This window comes from Arachis hypogaea, chromosome 10, assembly GCF_003086295.3.
Source record: "Arachis hypogaea cultivar Tifrunner chromosome 10, arahy.Tifrunner.gnm2.J5K5, whole genome shotgun sequence".
In the NCBI taxonomy this organism is placed as follows: Eukaryota; Viridiplantae; Streptophyta; class Magnoliopsida; order Fabales; family Fabaceae; genus Arachis; species Arachis hypogaea.
Genome location: NC_092045.1, coordinates 114915549 through 114932446, shown reverse-complemented (window position 1 = coordinate 114932446; position 16898 = coordinate 114915549). Strand labels below are relative to the sequence as shown.

At 32.4% G+C, this 16898-nt stretch overlaps 3 protein-coding genes across 3 annotated transcripts; all 3 read left to right on the top strand.

Moving 5' to 3' along the window:
- Positions 1-14: 14 nt before the first annotated feature.
- LOC112716927 (transcription termination factor MTERF5, chloroplastic) lies at positions 15-7335 on the top strand. The gene is made up of 5 exons (XM_025768981.2): positions 15-115; positions 191-319; positions 5319-5380; positions 5471-5677; positions 5765-7335. Exons 2-5 carry the CDS (start codon positions 246-248, stop codon positions 6844-6846), a joined length of 1425 nt encoding a protein of 474 aa, XP_025624766.1. The 5' UTR covers positions 15-115; positions 191-245; the 3' UTR covers positions 6847-7335.
- LOC140175914 (uncharacterized) lies at positions 1424-3797 on the top strand. Its single transcript, XM_072205554.1, has 2 exons — positions 1424-2585; positions 2694-3797. Exons 1-2 carry the CDS (start codon positions 2100-2102, stop codon positions 2919-2921), a joined length of 714 nt encoding a protein of 237 aa, XP_072061655.1. The 5' UTR covers positions 1424-2099; the 3' UTR covers positions 2922-3797.
- A 1662-nt stretch (positions 7336-8997) lies between the features above and the next one.
- Positions 8998-16211, top strand: LOC112718029 (uncharacterized). Its single transcript, XM_025769942.2, has 9 exons — positions 8998-9596; positions 10325-10452; positions 10739-10833; positions 11246-11421; positions 12228-12731; positions 13486-13634; positions 13719-13934; positions 14489-14638; positions 15363-16211. The coding sequence occupies exons 1-9, from the start codon at positions 9410-9412 to the stop codon at positions 15627-15629; spliced, it is 1872 nt and encodes a 623-aa protein (XP_025625727.1). The 5' UTR covers positions 8998-9409; the 3' UTR covers positions 15630-16211.
- The last annotated feature ends 687 nt before the right edge of the window (positions 16212-16898 follow it).

Genomic DNA, 16898 nt, shown 5'->3' with positions numbered 1-16898 from the left:
AAAAAAAAAAATCTCCTCTTAATATCTTATCCTCTCTTTAGTTCTTCTTCGCAGCACAACACAACACTCCTTCGCAAGCGGCGCCATCATCTCAGATTCTTCGTTTCCCTTTTCGGTCGGTCTCTCTCTCTCTCTCTCTCTCTCTCTCTCTCTCTCTCTCTCCCTGATCTCTGTGTGGTTTTTCTTTTAGTCTTTCTCGTAGGAAGGAGCAAACGCAATTTGTGGTCCACTACAAGTCTACAACTATGAAAGCTTCATCTTCTCTTCATCCACACCACCATTTTCCTTCCACTAAACTTTACACTTCCATCACCACAAGGTATTCTTCGCTCTTTCTTTCTTTTTTATTTTTAATTTTTACTATTTTTTCTCTATTTTATCGATCCATATGTTACTGGATTCCTTGCATGTTCAATATTGTTAGCTCATTTCCTCTTCGATACCTTACACATTTACACATTTCGATTTCGAGCATCGGTTGAAGAAGAAATTGATTGAAAGGGTTTATAGTCCCTTAATGGAGATGAGCTAGTGTCATATTGTATGTGAATCTGTGAAGCGTTCGATTAACTTCGTTCCTGACTTAGGCATGGAAAAACCTTAAAATTCTAACCTATAAGCCATGGATTAATCATCATAATATATTACCAAAGATAAGGACTAAGGACTAAGGAGGTGTCTAAATAGTATAAATTATTGTTAGTGTATTAATAGATACTGTGTATCTTTTTATAAATTATGGACTCTTTTACATACATAAAATAAATAAATCATCTAATTATGTGTATACCCTGATCCGATGTTATTTACATTTGTGTCTTATTTTATGTATTAGTAAATTGCAGTGCATCCAAGCTTTTTACTAAACCCCATGCCGCTGGTACGATTTGTGGGGGGAAAAGCCAATGCGATTTGCGTTTAGAAAATCGGAAAAAGTAGTGCAGAATTGCGAGTTAAGAGCTGCCGCTGAAAAAAATAACTTTCCTAATGCCAGTGTGATTTATTTTTTGAGAAAATGACTTCCAAAAGTTATTTTGTTGTCGTTCACCATTGTGGAGAAATTATAGATACTATAGAGGGAACAACTTTTAGCAGCAAGAATCCTATAGGGATTTTTATTAATTCAACAACTTCCTATGCCGACCTACAAGACAATATTTTGCAAAAGTTGGATCAGTTTGACAAGAAGCGAGTATCTGAGATCTTATATAGGCTCCCAATATCATTTAGTGGAGGACATGCTAGATATCAGAGATTTCCGATACGCAGTGATAGTGATATGCAGGTTTTGTTTTACTGTCAATCAACATGTCCGGAGATTCGTACAATTGAGCTATTTGTACGGATTGAGGAGATATTTGGGAGCTCTGGAGGATCTGCACCAAATGTACAGTCAAGAGGAATGGAAGGAAGCTCCGGTTCAGGACCTTTACTTGTGAGATCGCCTTCGTTTGCAGTATACAACAATCAAAATGTCAACGAAGAAGGCGAGACAGCTCTTGGGGATAGTCGGTCTTCTGGACGACTAGTATTGGAAACCATAGAACCACCCACCCAGCATCCACCAAACCATGAAGCTTTCGTGGAGATGGTAGATGTTGCAGAGGATGTCATTCGAGATGAGGATGAAGAGTCGGTGAATATTCCGTATGATAGTGATGACAACCAAGGAAATGACCCGTTAACACAGACTCAACGTTCTAATTTAGAGACACAACACTATCCTAGTCATTCTTCCGCATTGAATCTAAGCGCGATGCAACAAGTTGATGCGGATTTGTCTGGGTTCATAAAGGAGGGAGAGTTCGTGATCGGACAACGCTTTCGAAGCAAAGACGAGGCCGTGCTTGCAATAAAGAACTACAACATTCGTCGAGCTGTGGAGTACAAAGTGCTAGAATCCGATCACAGAAAGTACTGTGGAAAGTGCAGACAGTCTGATCAAGGGTGTAATTGGTTGATCCGTGTATCATTGCGGCAAAAAAAAGGTACTGGGAGGTCCGAAAGTACAACGGTCGACACACATGCCTTGCAATTAATGTTTCAAGAAACCACCGACAACTTGATTATATCATGTTGTATGTTCTTCTATCTTCCCGATGGTGCAAGCTGATCCCACTATTTCAATTAAATTATTGCAGAATTCAATAGAGGGAAAATTTGGGTTTAGGTGCAGTTACCGAAAAGCTTGGCTGGCAAAACAAAAAGCAATTGCAAAGATTTATGGCGATTGGGAAGAGTCGTATAATCTACTTCCAAGGTGGATATTGGGAATCCAAATGACAATGCCCGGAAGTTTTGTGATGATGAAGACTGCCCCGGTTCGTGTCGAGGGTGTGGTTGACCCAAGTCGTGTGATTTTTCATCGTTTATTCTGGACATTTCCACCATGTGTAGAGGCTTTTAAGCACTGTAAGCCTGTTATTAGTATCGATGGCACCCTTCTGTATGGGAAGTATGGTGGAATGTTGATAATTGCCATTGCACAAGACGGTAACTCTAACGTATTGCCAATTGCTTTTGCATTGGTCGAAGGAGAAAATATAGAATCATGGAAATTCTTCCTTACTCATATGCGTGAGCAGGTAACTTCTAAATTATATACAAGTACTTAACATGCAATTTGTAGGGTTTGCGTAATTTCTATTTTCAATTGGACATTGAAATTCTCCCTAACTTATCTGAGGAAGCAGGTGACTCCTCAACCTGGCATTCTTGTTATATCTGACAACCATCCTGCCATTCAATCTGCGTTGAATGCTGAAGGGAGTGGTTGGTACCCTCCTAGCGCTTATCATGCATTCTGCATTCGCCACTTGGCAGCAAACTTTGCACTCAATTTTAAGAGTAAGGATGCAAGAAGGGCACTTGTGAATGCGGCGTATGCGAAAACTGGGTTTGAGTTCCAGTACTACTTTTGAGTTGATGAAATCTGAGAACTCGGAAATGTGTACATTTGCCAATAGATGCCCATTGGAACTTTGGACTCAACATCGGGATGAGGGTCGTAGGTATGGACACATGATAACCAACTTATCCGAGTGTGTGAATGATGTCTTGAAGGGCATCCGAAACCTTCCAATTACATCACTAGTGAGATCTACCTATTATCGGTTGGCGGAGCTTTTTGTTAGTAAAGGAAAAGAGGCTGAAGCCCAATTGGCTGCCGGACAACAATTTTCTCATGTTTTGACCAAAGCTATTGAGAAGAACAGGGAAGCAAGTGGTCAAATGAATGTCCACCTGTACGATAGAGAAAATTTAGAATTCACAGTGTCAGAAGCTGCTTCCACTGGTGGTTATAACTTTGGTGCATATAGAGTGTCTTTGAAAGAACGTCGTTGTGACTGCGGATATTTTCAAGCATTGCACTATCCATGCAAACATGTTCTGATAGCATGTGCATCTCAGAGAATTGATTGGACAACTTATGTTGATAATGTTTATCGGATGAGTAGTGTTTTCAATGTATACAAAATGGTTTTTTCTGCACCTCCACACGAGGACCATTGGCCGATGTATGAAGGGCCTCGGGTGGTACCAGACCCAAGTCTGATGAGGGCTACGCAGGGACGACCACCCTCTACCAGGCTTAGAAAGAACATGGATGAATTTGATGAAGGGCAACCTAAGAGGTGTGGGTTATGCAGGCAACCTGGGCATACAAGGAGTAAGTGTCTACAGAATCAAGCATCTTCGTCTTCTCATGCAGGCAGCAATGGTTAGAGTTAGGGGGTGGATTATTACCTGATATTTATTTAATGCTTTTTATATGTTGAACTAGTTTATGTTACGTTTTATGTGGTGTCTGAATAGGTTATGCTTTTTATATGTTGAACTAGTTTATGTTACGTTTTATCAAGTGCATGAAGAATAAACCTAAGAACATGCATAACGTGGATATAGTAACAAACTAAAATAATATAATAAAAGTGTCATGAATATCAAAATGCAAAACAGTCCAACATATGTACATAAATAACAGAATAATGAGTACTACTTTGGATGCTTCTCAGTGAAACAAACTAATGGCTCAATCACTCTACTTGCCATATCTCTGGCCAAGTAGTACTCTGGTTGGTCCTCATTGGCATGTACAACGGGATGACCTTGATCACAGGCTGCATACGCTCGTGTCCCACTCAATCCAAATGCAACCCCATGATAATCTGTTGGCATTTGGTTCAAATCAACCTTAGAAGCATCCAAAACAGGCCTTTAGTCACTAGTTCCATGAGGAAATGTGTGGCTGAGGTGATCGACGTGGCTGAGATTTGGAATCCTCTCCCGGGAATGGGATGAGATTGTCAGCAGAATAACTATGACCCAAAATCATTCATTGGCTGGAATCCACTACTACATGTCCACTGTGAACTCGATCCACCAAACTCATAAAAGACCTGACCAAGCTCCACCACCTCCGTTGCCGCCACTGCCACCAACTACTTGATTAGACATTTTATACAGTGTTATTTGATACTGTCGCAGCATCAATGACAAATAGGATGGTTGTGGATATTGTATAAATTCGATGGAAGTATTGTAATCATATACTTATCTAGGAAGAAGTTAAGTGATTCATTGTTCGCACGATACATGCAGAAAAATGAATCACAGAAAGTGATTCTGTGATCCTCGATTGGCCTAGGAGCCTTCCCAGCTGGAGTGGCTGGACTTGATTTTAAGAACTGGAAGGTTATTTCTAGAAATATGTGATCTGGCCACTTGATATTTATTGAATTGATGAAGGAATTCAGACTTTATGAAGTGAAGGTAGATGGAACGTATCAAAGGGTGATTCTGAGTTATGTGAAGTCAGTTTTGGGGTGTTCAATTTTTTGCAATCTGTCACATTAGTGTGAAGGGTTGAAGGTGCACATTTAGAGGTACATGTGTAGTTCAGCTGAGTTTTAGCACAAATTTTTTGCACCACTTTGACAAGTATGGTGTAATAATTTTATTGTGAGTTTATGCAAGATCTTCCAGATGACTGTGGAGGATTGAATTGGCATAACTGAGTTTATGCAAGATCTTCCACATGATTAGTATTGGTGTATGCTGTCGCATATGGGTTCTTTACTTTTGTGTACCTTGCTACGGCGATCCTCTCCTTTTGTAGAGTTTTTAGCCTTTTCCAATATCAATGAAAAAAAGAAACAGCGGCTACCATTAATCCATTATGCTTTTTCGCTTTTATTTTTTGGTCTCAATTTATTAGCAGCAAGATGATTTGCTTCCTTCCTTTTTGTTTTCTTTCTTATTTGTTTTTTCATTTTGATTGGATCATTATATAACTTGAACTTTCTCTTCATTTGAAGAGTTTACATCAGGACTCAACTCTCTTTTCCTGCAAAGGTGTTCTTGTGCCAGGCAAAATCTGGTAGGAATTTTTCATCCTTTTCTATTTCTTCAGGTTTCAATTGTTATTTGGTTTACATATAACTCCAAAGTTCTTTTTTTTTCCCCCAAGGCACAAATGGGTCGATAAACGTGCGAGTGATGCCTCCCACTCTGTTAGCAGCAGAAAAGGAAGAAGCCAAGGCTGTATTGATGCTGTTTTTGAAAAAAGAAGGCTTGAGCAATGCCATTGCAGCGAGAACTGTCAACAAATCAGATCCTTTTATTGATCACCTTGTCTCGGTGCTTCACTCTAAACACAAATCTCGGTACCTCGTAGGTTCGGTTGCAACACATTAATTACATCTCTGTTATGACTTTCTTCAACATTTAATCCTAGTAATCACAGTCTTCTTTCATAAAACAGGGAGAGAACTTACAACACTTGAAATCAGGGATGCTATTGTCCCATACCTTGAATCTCTTCTCGAAGAGCACGGTGATAGTCTAGTCGATGTAGTCGAAAACTATCCAAATCCCCCGGTTAAGGAAAAACCAGCTGTGCAGGTTCCTCCTCCTACTCCAATAATAGACTCTAAGAAGCTTAGAACCGTGTCTCGAGTGAATGCAATAGACATGACTGCTGGCAATCTTCGCCCTCATATTGTCTATCTCATAGAGTTCGGTATGAGTATTGAGCAAATCAATGGTATTATTCGGCGATTCCCGTCTTTTGCCTACTACAGCTTGGAGGGTAAAATTAAGCCTGTAGTTGAGTTTTTTCTTGAACTTGGAGTTCCGAAAGAGGACATCCCCACCATCCTCACTAAAAGGCCTCAATTATGTGGAATCAGCCTGTCGGAAAATCTTAAACCCACCATGAAGTTCTTAGAATCCTTAGGCGTCGACAAGAAACAATGGGCGAAGGTGATATACCGCTTCCCGGCTCTTCTAACTTATAGTAGGGAGAAGGTGGAGGAGAGCATAGATTTTCTCCGAGAATTAGGCCTGTCAGATGATAACATAGGTAAGATCTTAACTCGCTGCCCCAATATTGTAAGTTATAGTGTAGAGGACAACCTACGACCCACGGCTAATTACTTCCGATCCTTGGGAGTGGATGTTGGTGTTCTTCTGTTCCGTTGTCCACAGAATTTTGGTCTTAGCATTGAGGCCAATCTGAAGCCTGTAACACAGTTTTTCTTGGAAAAGGGATACACTTTGGATGAAATTGGGACTATGATTTCAAGATTTGGTGCCTTGTACACCTTTAGCTTGGCAGACAATTTGATTCCGAAATGGGATTTCTTCATCACTATGGGTTACCCAAATTCTGAGCTTGTTAAATTCCCTCAGTTTTTCGGATACAGTTTGGAAGAAAGGATTAAACCAAGATATGCACGGATGAAGAGAGCTGGGGTGAGGTTATTGCTCAACCAGGTTCTGTCACTGTCTAGCCGGAACTTCGAAGAGGCCTTAGAAAAGAAACTGAAAAAGAATTCGAGTTGACCAGCTAGTTATAGCAGCAAAGTTGTTGTATCGGATCAGATCGGATAATGAAAGAGGACACTTTTAGACAATGTTCCAGACAACAAGATGCTCAACTCAACTCCAGTGTTTTCGGACTATTTGTCGTCAACGACTTCAGGAAATGTTTGCTCATACCCATGAACAAGATTCAAGCTGCATTGGAGGCTATGGGCACCATAGAAACGGAGCATTGTTTAAGTTCTGGAGCAATTTTGGAGCATTACAGGTTCACAAGCCAAAAAGGTTCCAAGCTATGTGAAAACTCCTCCTCTAAAGTGAGAAAATAGTCTATTGTTAACCCTTAAATCATCCTAGTTGATTATAAGTTGCAACAAAAATACATTGTGATCATAACCACACTAAAATAATTGAAGGGTGAATGGTTTCCTACTGTATCTTATACTTTAGTGTAAATGAACCATATAGTGTCATAGCTTGTGATTATATGTAATTATCATTTTTAGTGTATTCCATTAATCTTATTCAGGGAAAATTAATACAAAGGACTATTAACATGGATTAACTAAAAATGGACAAATTATATAAAAATTCTTAAGAGAGAGCCTATTAAGTAGTTAAAGAGTCTATAATAGTATAATTTAGTGATTTGTTCTTTGCATATCTAATTTGAATTTGGGATTTGTATTCGATTTTCATTCATCTTTTTCAAATATCCCCTAGGAGTAACTTTTAACTTTATTGCCTTTGAGTAAAAGATTAATTATTTAAAGAGAACGACTAAAATTTTTTGTAAACGGTGAAAAATCTCTAAAGAATTTTTCAAGTGATATAGTTTTTTTTTTAAGGGAAAGTGATATAGGTAAATACACTAAGATTAGGTTTGAGCCAAGTGGTGTGCATAAAGCAAATTTATTAGCTTCATGAAGGTTTCTCCAATTGGGATCATGGCCTTTGAAACTGTTTTGCTAGACCTTCAACGCTTTGGCGGTGTTTGTCTACAGGGATGGGATATTGAGACAGGATATAAAAATATGATACAGAAATATAGAATCGTGTTTGACAGATGAGATATGGATAGAGACATGTGTATTTTATCTCCATCCTAATAGGAATGACACAAAGACACTAATAAGGAATGCAACTTATTTTTTATTTCTTCTTTCATTATTCTTGTTAATTTTTCATAATTATACTTTTTACTATTATATTTTTTTCTCAAATTTTTTGAATAAAAAAAAAGAATAAATAATATTTTCATAATTTTTTCAACTTTATCACTAAACAAAATATAAAAACACAAAATTTTATGTCTTGTTTTCAGAGTCTTATTTTATCCTATTATTCTCAGAAACAAACGCAGTTTTGGTTACTATCCGGGCCAAGTTTAAAAAAAAAAGTAAAAGAAAAATGTTTAGATGTGAAAAGACATGAGCATCTTATCCGAAGTTTATTCCTATGCAAAGTTGAAATAATAAAGCCAGTACATGGTATATGGTAATTACTCGATGAACACGAAATCAATGTTTCTGTCCAACAAACAAAATCCATTAACAACAAATTGTCCAATTATTATTATTATTATTATTATTATTATTATTATTCGCAACCTCTTAATTGAGTATGGGGAGACTATGTCATTTGAGCTATTACTCATTGACTATTATTATTATTATTATTATTAGATATAAGAACTGTATTGGGATATGCCAACCTTAGCCAAAACCAGCTTTCAAATTCCATCTTATTTATTCAATTTTATAATAATTCATTACCATGCCTGGCCCTTATAGGTGCAAAGTCACAATCAAATATACGAGAAAAAAAGATCTCACCAAAAAAAAAAGAAAAAAAGAAAAGAAAACCCTCTAGAGTCTAGACAACAATGTTGCATCTCATTAAATTCTTAGATTTCATCAACGATCTTAACTCTTTCACATATTCTTTTACCAAAGGCCTGCAATATAAGGACAAAAAATTTCTTCAATGACTGAAACTTATAGATGAATGGAATTAATAAATAATTCTGAAATGTAGAAATAAAATCACCCCTTCATCTCATTTGATTCACCTCCATTTTTTTTGGTGGCATATCCGAATATGCTTTTAGTTATACCCCTCTTATGCTTTTCAAGGATTCTTCACTACCCTTAATTTGTTTCAACATATGTTGTTACCATTATTGTTATATGGTTATAAATATCAAAGCACCACTTAGACATAATAAATTTTGAGAATTTGATGTTTAGTATGTTGTGTTTGATCTCAATGTTACCTCATAATATTTACTTTCATAGAATTAGAACATACAAATAGGTCCTTTTATAGTTTTTTATATTTTCCTTTCTTTACTTTGTTATAAGATATGAAACCCTATTTTTGTACATAAACATATAACATTATTAGACCTCCATATTTTCCAAAGTTCATAGGTTTGATTTTTTTATTTGTTTTTTTAATAGTAGTGATCATCTCAAAAATTAAAAAAATATATATATTTAGGAGAATTAAAATGAATAGACAATAAGTCTTGTTTCAAAATAGAGAAACTCTTTTTTTTTTCTTTATCTTTTTTTGGTCAAGAATGGCTGAAGAAGAAGTTCAAGTTGATCAAGTTCAAGTTAATCAACAACAACAAAGGGTAGTGATGATCCAAGATGCATCAAGAGAGGTTAATTTAGAAGCAATTATGATGGCCACCAAAAAGTTCTCTCTCAAATCCGGAGATCATCTCACAATTGTTCCAATTCTTGATTGGTTCAGTAGTCCTAGTATGTTTTCTTGTTTTGGAAGAAAGCGTTGTAAGAAATCATCACTCACTTTCACTTACTTTTACAAACAAATGCTGTGTAAACAACTAATAATTTTCACAATTATAAATATTTGCATATGTTTTTTTTTTTTTTTTTTACTTATAGTTGTTTACATACTTTTGTAACTCACCTTTCTCCACAGCACAGAACAAGGACATGAAATCATAATACTTAGGTTACAATTTATGATTTGGATATGCTATGTTTTAATCACTAGTTTAGCTAATAAGCTAAGCTCACTTTGGTTTCAATAGGTACATGTATTAGTTTTTTTTTAAAAAAAAATTTGAGAGACTAACTCGATTTTTATTAAAAGATTATTTTGATTCATTCAGATTGATCGAGTGGTTAGTTTACTCTCCCTTTAAGGTAAGTGTTGGAGAATTCGAATTTCATTTTATACGTGCAGCAATTTATTAGTCAATAACAATTTTTTTTTAAATGAAGTTTTGATCTACAGAAAATTAGTTTTTAGTCTATTGTGTTAAAAAATACGATAAAAAACTTATCAAAGTTTATAAGGATTAAAATAACTAGTGTGTACCTATTGAGCTAAAGTGAGCATTAGTCCATCACTAATTAGTAATTAATAAGTAATTTAAATTGTGCTGATTAATTTTTGTATTGTTGACTAGTTTCTTTGATCTGACTTGTTTCATTTTTATTTATTTATTTGGGTTCTTTAGTGGGTTACATGATGAGAGTTGATTCCAATTACTTCATTTCAACCAACAAGAAAGTTATTGAAGAACATAGCAAGAGATGGTTAGATCTTCGTAACTCGGATCTCTTCGATCACTTCAAAAAGAATGAGGTCAGCACAATAATCCATATTCTTAATCAATAATATTAGGGATAATAAAAAATTAAGGTGAAAACTCAGATGAAGCCGACTTCACGTGAAGTTGATATTCGAAAGTCGTTAGATGATTTGACTAATTTGACTAAATTTTTATTTAATGACTTTCACATATCAACTTCACCTGAATTTTCACACAAAATTAATGGATACTTTTGTCCGCGTACCCAAAATTCATGGGTACAAATGGTAGTTTATTCGTAATATTTATTATTATATTATTGCAAATGAGATTTTTCAGATAAAATTCAAAGTAGAAGTGGTTGCTGGGCCTGCCACAGAAATTGCTTATAATGCTGTTAAAGAATTTCAGGCAACACGTTTGGTACTTGACAAGTTAGTTCACAACTCTACAATTTATTATTATTTTCTCTAATTTAATTTAGAGTAAATACCATTTTCAGTCTCTAACTATTTGTTTGATGCACGTTCCATCTCCTAAGAAATCTAAAAATTCAAATTGGTTCCTGTCCACTTTGATATATGTATGTTCCAGTCTCTGGTTAGAGACCGGAAAGGACATTTATTCAAAGTAAATAGGGACTAGAACGTACATATATCAAAATAAATAGGGACCGGTTTGGGTTTTTAGATTTTTTAGAGGGTAAAGAATCCATCAAACAGATAGTTAGGGACCGGAAAGAATATTTACTCTTTAATTTATGGTTTCAATTGACCTAATTTTACATATTATTATACTTGCTCAATTACAACTTTAAATATATAAACATTGTTTATTTATTTTCAGACGTATGCACAAAGAGATAAAGCACAACCTTGACAAATTCTCTTGTCGTCTCTATAAGATAAAAGGTAACAACTCTATTGAAAGGTTGAAGCCTACAAAATCAACAGATAATAATAATAATAGCTGCAAATCACATGGCAAAAGGCATGAAAATGCGGATGAACAATCTTCTCTAGGTAATAAGCTTTAATTTCTTTTCATTCTTTCAATAATTTTTAAAAAAATAGTTTGTTCTTTAATGTTAATAAAATATTAAAAAATTATTATAATTTATCTAAAAAGTATTTTTCTCTCACAAAATTAGAACTATTGTATCTACCTGTTTCATATCATATTTATTTGTGTTAATCTCTGTATTCTATATAAAAGAGATTTAAATAATAAAATATATTTAATTTGATGTAATGTTATTGTATAAAATAGTTTTTGGTAATATTAAAAAATAAAAAAAAATAATTCAAAGTTCAAATAGTGTAAACTTATCTTATTTAATATTTATTTATTACATAATATATTAAATAAAGCCAAAATTAATGAATTTTAGTAGTTCTTGATTAATTTTTTTTGTTATCAAATATTTTTGAATAATTTTATACTATATTTAATTATGACACGTAGCATCATATTAAAATAACTCATTTTTATATTAATTAGATAAATGATTATAAAAAGTGAAAAAATCACGGACAATTATCATTACATGAAGCTAATAAATGAAAATCAATATGTTTGACTTACCAGTAATTATTGTAACAATTAATTAATATTAAATAAGGTAATTTATGCCTATTTTTTACTAATTTTTTGGTTATTAAATATTTTTGCTATTAAATTATAAAAAATGTTAAATAAACAATGATTATTAATTAAATTTATTTTTTTAACTCTATTAATTCATATTATTCACACATTATTCAAAAAAATTATTAATTACTTATACTTTTTCTTAAATTATTGTCTAATAATTTTCAACTACGCACAGGAATTAGGTCATCATCATCAAGCGACATGTTCTCTTCAAGTATTTACTGCAGCAGCACTGAAGCGTCAACATCATCAAGTGTTGCAAGTTCACGACAACTTGGACAACAAATAGACAACCACCTCGAACAACAACAACCAGATTTCAAAAACCCGGTTTGCAGCAAGTGCAAGAACCGAAGACCGAGGCCGCGGTTGAAGATAGAATTGAGTTACTCGGAGTTGTCGAAAGCGACAAACGGATTCTCTCAAAAGAATTTCTTGTCGGAAGGAGGATTCGGAGCTGTGTACAAGGGACAACTGAGTAACGGAATGAGGGTGGCTGTGAAGCAGCACAAGAACGTAAGCTTCCAAGGAGACAAAGAGTTTCAGTCGGAGGTTAGTGTTCTTAGAGAAGCAAGACATGAGAATGTTTTGATGCTTTTGGGTTCATGCTCCGAGGGACATAACAGGATTCTTGTTTATGAATATGTCTGCAATGGATCCCTTGCTCAACATCTCTCACGTAAGTGTTAACTTCATGTAAATTAATAGTTAAAAATCGATAAAAGAAAGAAAAAATTTAGTGCCAGCAATTTTGTTAAATTTTGTCCAGCATGTAACTAGTAAAAAAAGGTGAGTTATTGGATGAAATCTCATATCATTGAAATCATCATTGATGGTTATTTGATGACTACAAATTACAAAAATTACTGGCCCCTAGCACTCCTCATAATTTCAATAGATTTAATTAAATTATCATCTAACATTTTTCAGTTATTAACTTAAATATTCTTTTATTTATTTAAATTTATAATTTAATTTTTATGAATTAATTTTCTAAAATTTTACACAAATATTTTGTCATGTACGTCACTAAAAATAGTTATATTTTTAATTTTATTATTTAAAAAATATATAAATACTCGTAAATTTACACTTTTATATAAATAGAATTTAGGTAATTTGATTTAAATTTTGATCTTCTTATATTTTATTTTTGTTACTCTCATATTTGTCACTTTGTCAATAAAACTTCTAGTTATCAAATTTAAAAATGATATATACACTCAAAAAATTAATTATTATATATTTGTATATAAATATAAAAACAATTGATTTAATAGTAAATTTTTCATACATACATAACATAATTGATCAAGTTATATTCCATAAAAATTATGTTTTCATAATATAAAAAATAAGCAATAAAAATACCACTTGAGAAAACTCTAGTTCTTTATAAAGAGACTGATTTTGCCTTATTGCTATTTTTGTAGAACACTCTCGATCACCTCTTAGTTGGGAAGATAGGATCAAAGTAGCAATTGGAGCTGCAAATGGGTTGTTGTATTTACACTCCAAAAACATTATTCACAGAGATTTGCGACCAAACAATATTCTTATCACACATGATCATCATCCTCTGGTAATTCACATGCACTTCTTCATATTTTAGTTTAATGTTGTAATGTTATGATTTCTAAAAAAAATTGTTGAAATAATTAATTAGTTAGGCGATTTCGGGTTGGCAAGGATTCAAAATCAAGACTCGATATACTCGACAGAAGTCGTCGGAACGTTAGGATACTTGGCGCCGGAATATGCCGAATGTGGCAAAGTTTCAACCAAAACAGATGTTTACTCTTTTGGTGTTGTTCTTTTAGAGCTAATTACTGGAATGAGAACCATTGACAAAAGACTTGGAGGGAGAAGCCTTGTGGGATGGGTAACTCTTATACCTTATTATTCGACTCGTTAGGTGAAAATTCAGCTGCAGTCGACTTCACGTGAAGTTAATATCCGAGAGTCGTTAGATGATTTGACTGATTTGATTAAATTTTTATCTAACTATCAACTTCACGTGAAATCGACTGCAGTTGAGTTTTTACCTTATAAAAATATTCTCTGTTTTTAAAAATTTTAAAATATTCTTTTAATTTAAATATATCTTGAGAAAGCATTATAATATATTTGATTTGCGTTTTTATTTTTTATTTTTATTTTTAGTGTTATCTATTTTTAGAAATTTGTTAGAAAAAATAATAAAAATAATAAAATCATGTTTTATGTTTTTTTCTTTAAAAAATTCTGAGAACAGATAGCGCTACAAATAAAAAACAGAAAATAAAAACGCGAATTATTTTTTTTGTTAATATATTTTGTTTTTATAATGTATGGAAAATATGTAAAATTAACAAAAGTAATAAAACCTTTTTTTATCAATATATATCTTTAGTTAGCTTGTTAATTTAATTTGAGTATTATTAAATTTTGTTACAGGCAAGGCCACTATTAAGAGAGAGGAATTATCCAGATTTAATTGATGAAAGGATTAAAGAAGATTATGATATCCATCAACTATTTTGGATGGTTCGTTTAGCTGAGAAATGTTTAAGCAGAGACCCTCAAAGAAGACTCAGTATGCTTGCGGTAAGGGACACATCTTTGTTGAAAATTTAAACTATCAAATAAAAATGCATAAATAATGTTAAATTAAATCTAACACAAATCATATTTCCTCATCTTTGGAGCCGTGTATATATATATATATATATATATATATATATATTAAAAGTTACAACACTCCTAATTAAATAAAATTTTATAATTATATCAAATTTTTAATTAAGTTTTTATATATTTTTTTAATTAGATTTTTATAGTACTTTTTAATTTTTTAATTAAGTTATTTTTATATAAAAAACATTAAAATTAACAGAATATTTCTCCCAAAATACATGCGGTCAAAGATCTAATTAAGTTTTTAATTATGAATACTTTCAATTTACGGAAAAATATTTATTCACTCTAATATTTTTTACATTAAAAAAACCTAATTATAAAATTAAAAACAGTATAAAGACTCAATTAAAAAGAAAAAAATATATAGAAACTTAATTGAAAATTTGGTGAAATTATAGAGAGTAATTAAAATTTAAATAAATTTTAATTTTTTGTTTATTATATTTTATATCAATAGTTTGGATCTAGAGTTTATAATTTAAGATTTAGCATTAAAAATTTAGAATTTTATGATTTAAGTTTTAAAATTAAGGAATGCTGCATTCTTTACTTTCTTAGAGAGGACCATATTTTAATGTACTTTTTTATTTTTAATTTGTTATTTTCATTTCTTGTTTGGATACCACCACAGGTGGTTAATGCTTTGAATGGCATAGTGGAAGGAAGTACATGCATCAAAATAAAAGAATATTCCCCAGCAAGATCAGACTCATTCTATAGTGATTCTGAATCTGATAATGATGAAGATGAATTGCATGGTTATGAGTCTGAAGAAGGTGAGTTACAAAGTCAACAAACAGAAGAATCCACAGCAAGTGACAATAATAATAATACCACAAATAATCAAATGTTGCAACTAATTGTAAGACAACCCCCTTCACCTCCAATATGCACCTAAATTAGGGTTTCCAGCTTCCTTTTTTTTTTTTTTTTGTTTCATGATCAACCAAACTATCCATTGAGAAGCATATAATGAAGCCCTTATAATATAAGAGTAAAATTTTGAATTGTTCCTAACAATTTTTTTAATTCGACAATTTCGTCGCTAAAAGTTTAATTATATTCGAATTTTTTAGTCATCTAAATTATTAGAGGATAAAATAAAAAAATTCTTCAAAATTTAATTAAAGATAAATTTTGAAGAATTATTTTGTCTTATAGTAATTTATATGATTAGAGACGTCGAATGTAATAAAAAATATAAGAAACGAAATTGTTACAGAAAATAAAAATTGTTGGAGAATAATTTGAATTTTACTTTTATAATAAAATATTTAAGAGAAGAATGATTCAATGCTTAGATGCTAGGGTTGACATCTGAAATAAGGAAGAGTTTACAGAAATAAAGCTTCCACTTTAATTTGATTAGTGTGTTAAACTGGTTGTGTTAATTTGTAACACAGTGTAATTACTCAGTGTGCTAAGATTAATGCTATTTGAATGTAGAAAGCGAAGGAAGAGTATTACTCCTATATATATCTTTACTCCTTTTTTTTCATTTTTTTTTTGTATATTGATTTTTATTCACTCGTTTGTCCAAATAATGCTATTTTTGTCTTGTGGCATACTTGAAATTTTGGGTTCTATCACGGTTTTACATTATCATTAGCATCTCTTATTTAGATTTAATTTTCATGTAAATTGAATCTAAGGCTAGAAGTACATCTAATTATGTATCATAATAAAAGAAAATTTTATATCTAAAAACATAAATATGATTAGCTGGTTATGCATAATTACATATAAATATTCTATCCTATCAGTATATTTAAATTAAATTTTGTTTATATAAATAAAAAAAAGATGTTATATATATGGACCATTTTTATGTATATTTCCAACAAAAAAGTAATAATAAGACGAAACATAATCAACAATCACACAACTAAGTTGGGTTGGTCTAGTGGTTAGCTCACTAGTCCCGCCTTGTACATGTAGCAACCTATTGGCCAGCAATAGACCCTTAAATGGAGCTCAGCAAAAAAAAAAAAAAAAATCAACAACCACACTATGTGGACTAACCTATTTATCATCTTACTTAAAAAAAAGTTATCTGGTACACAAGCATTCTACGGTAATATAGAGTCTAAAAAATATCGCATCCAAAGAATGTAATATAAGCAACCTAATCTAATAATTGAATTAATAACTGATTCCACATCTTGAA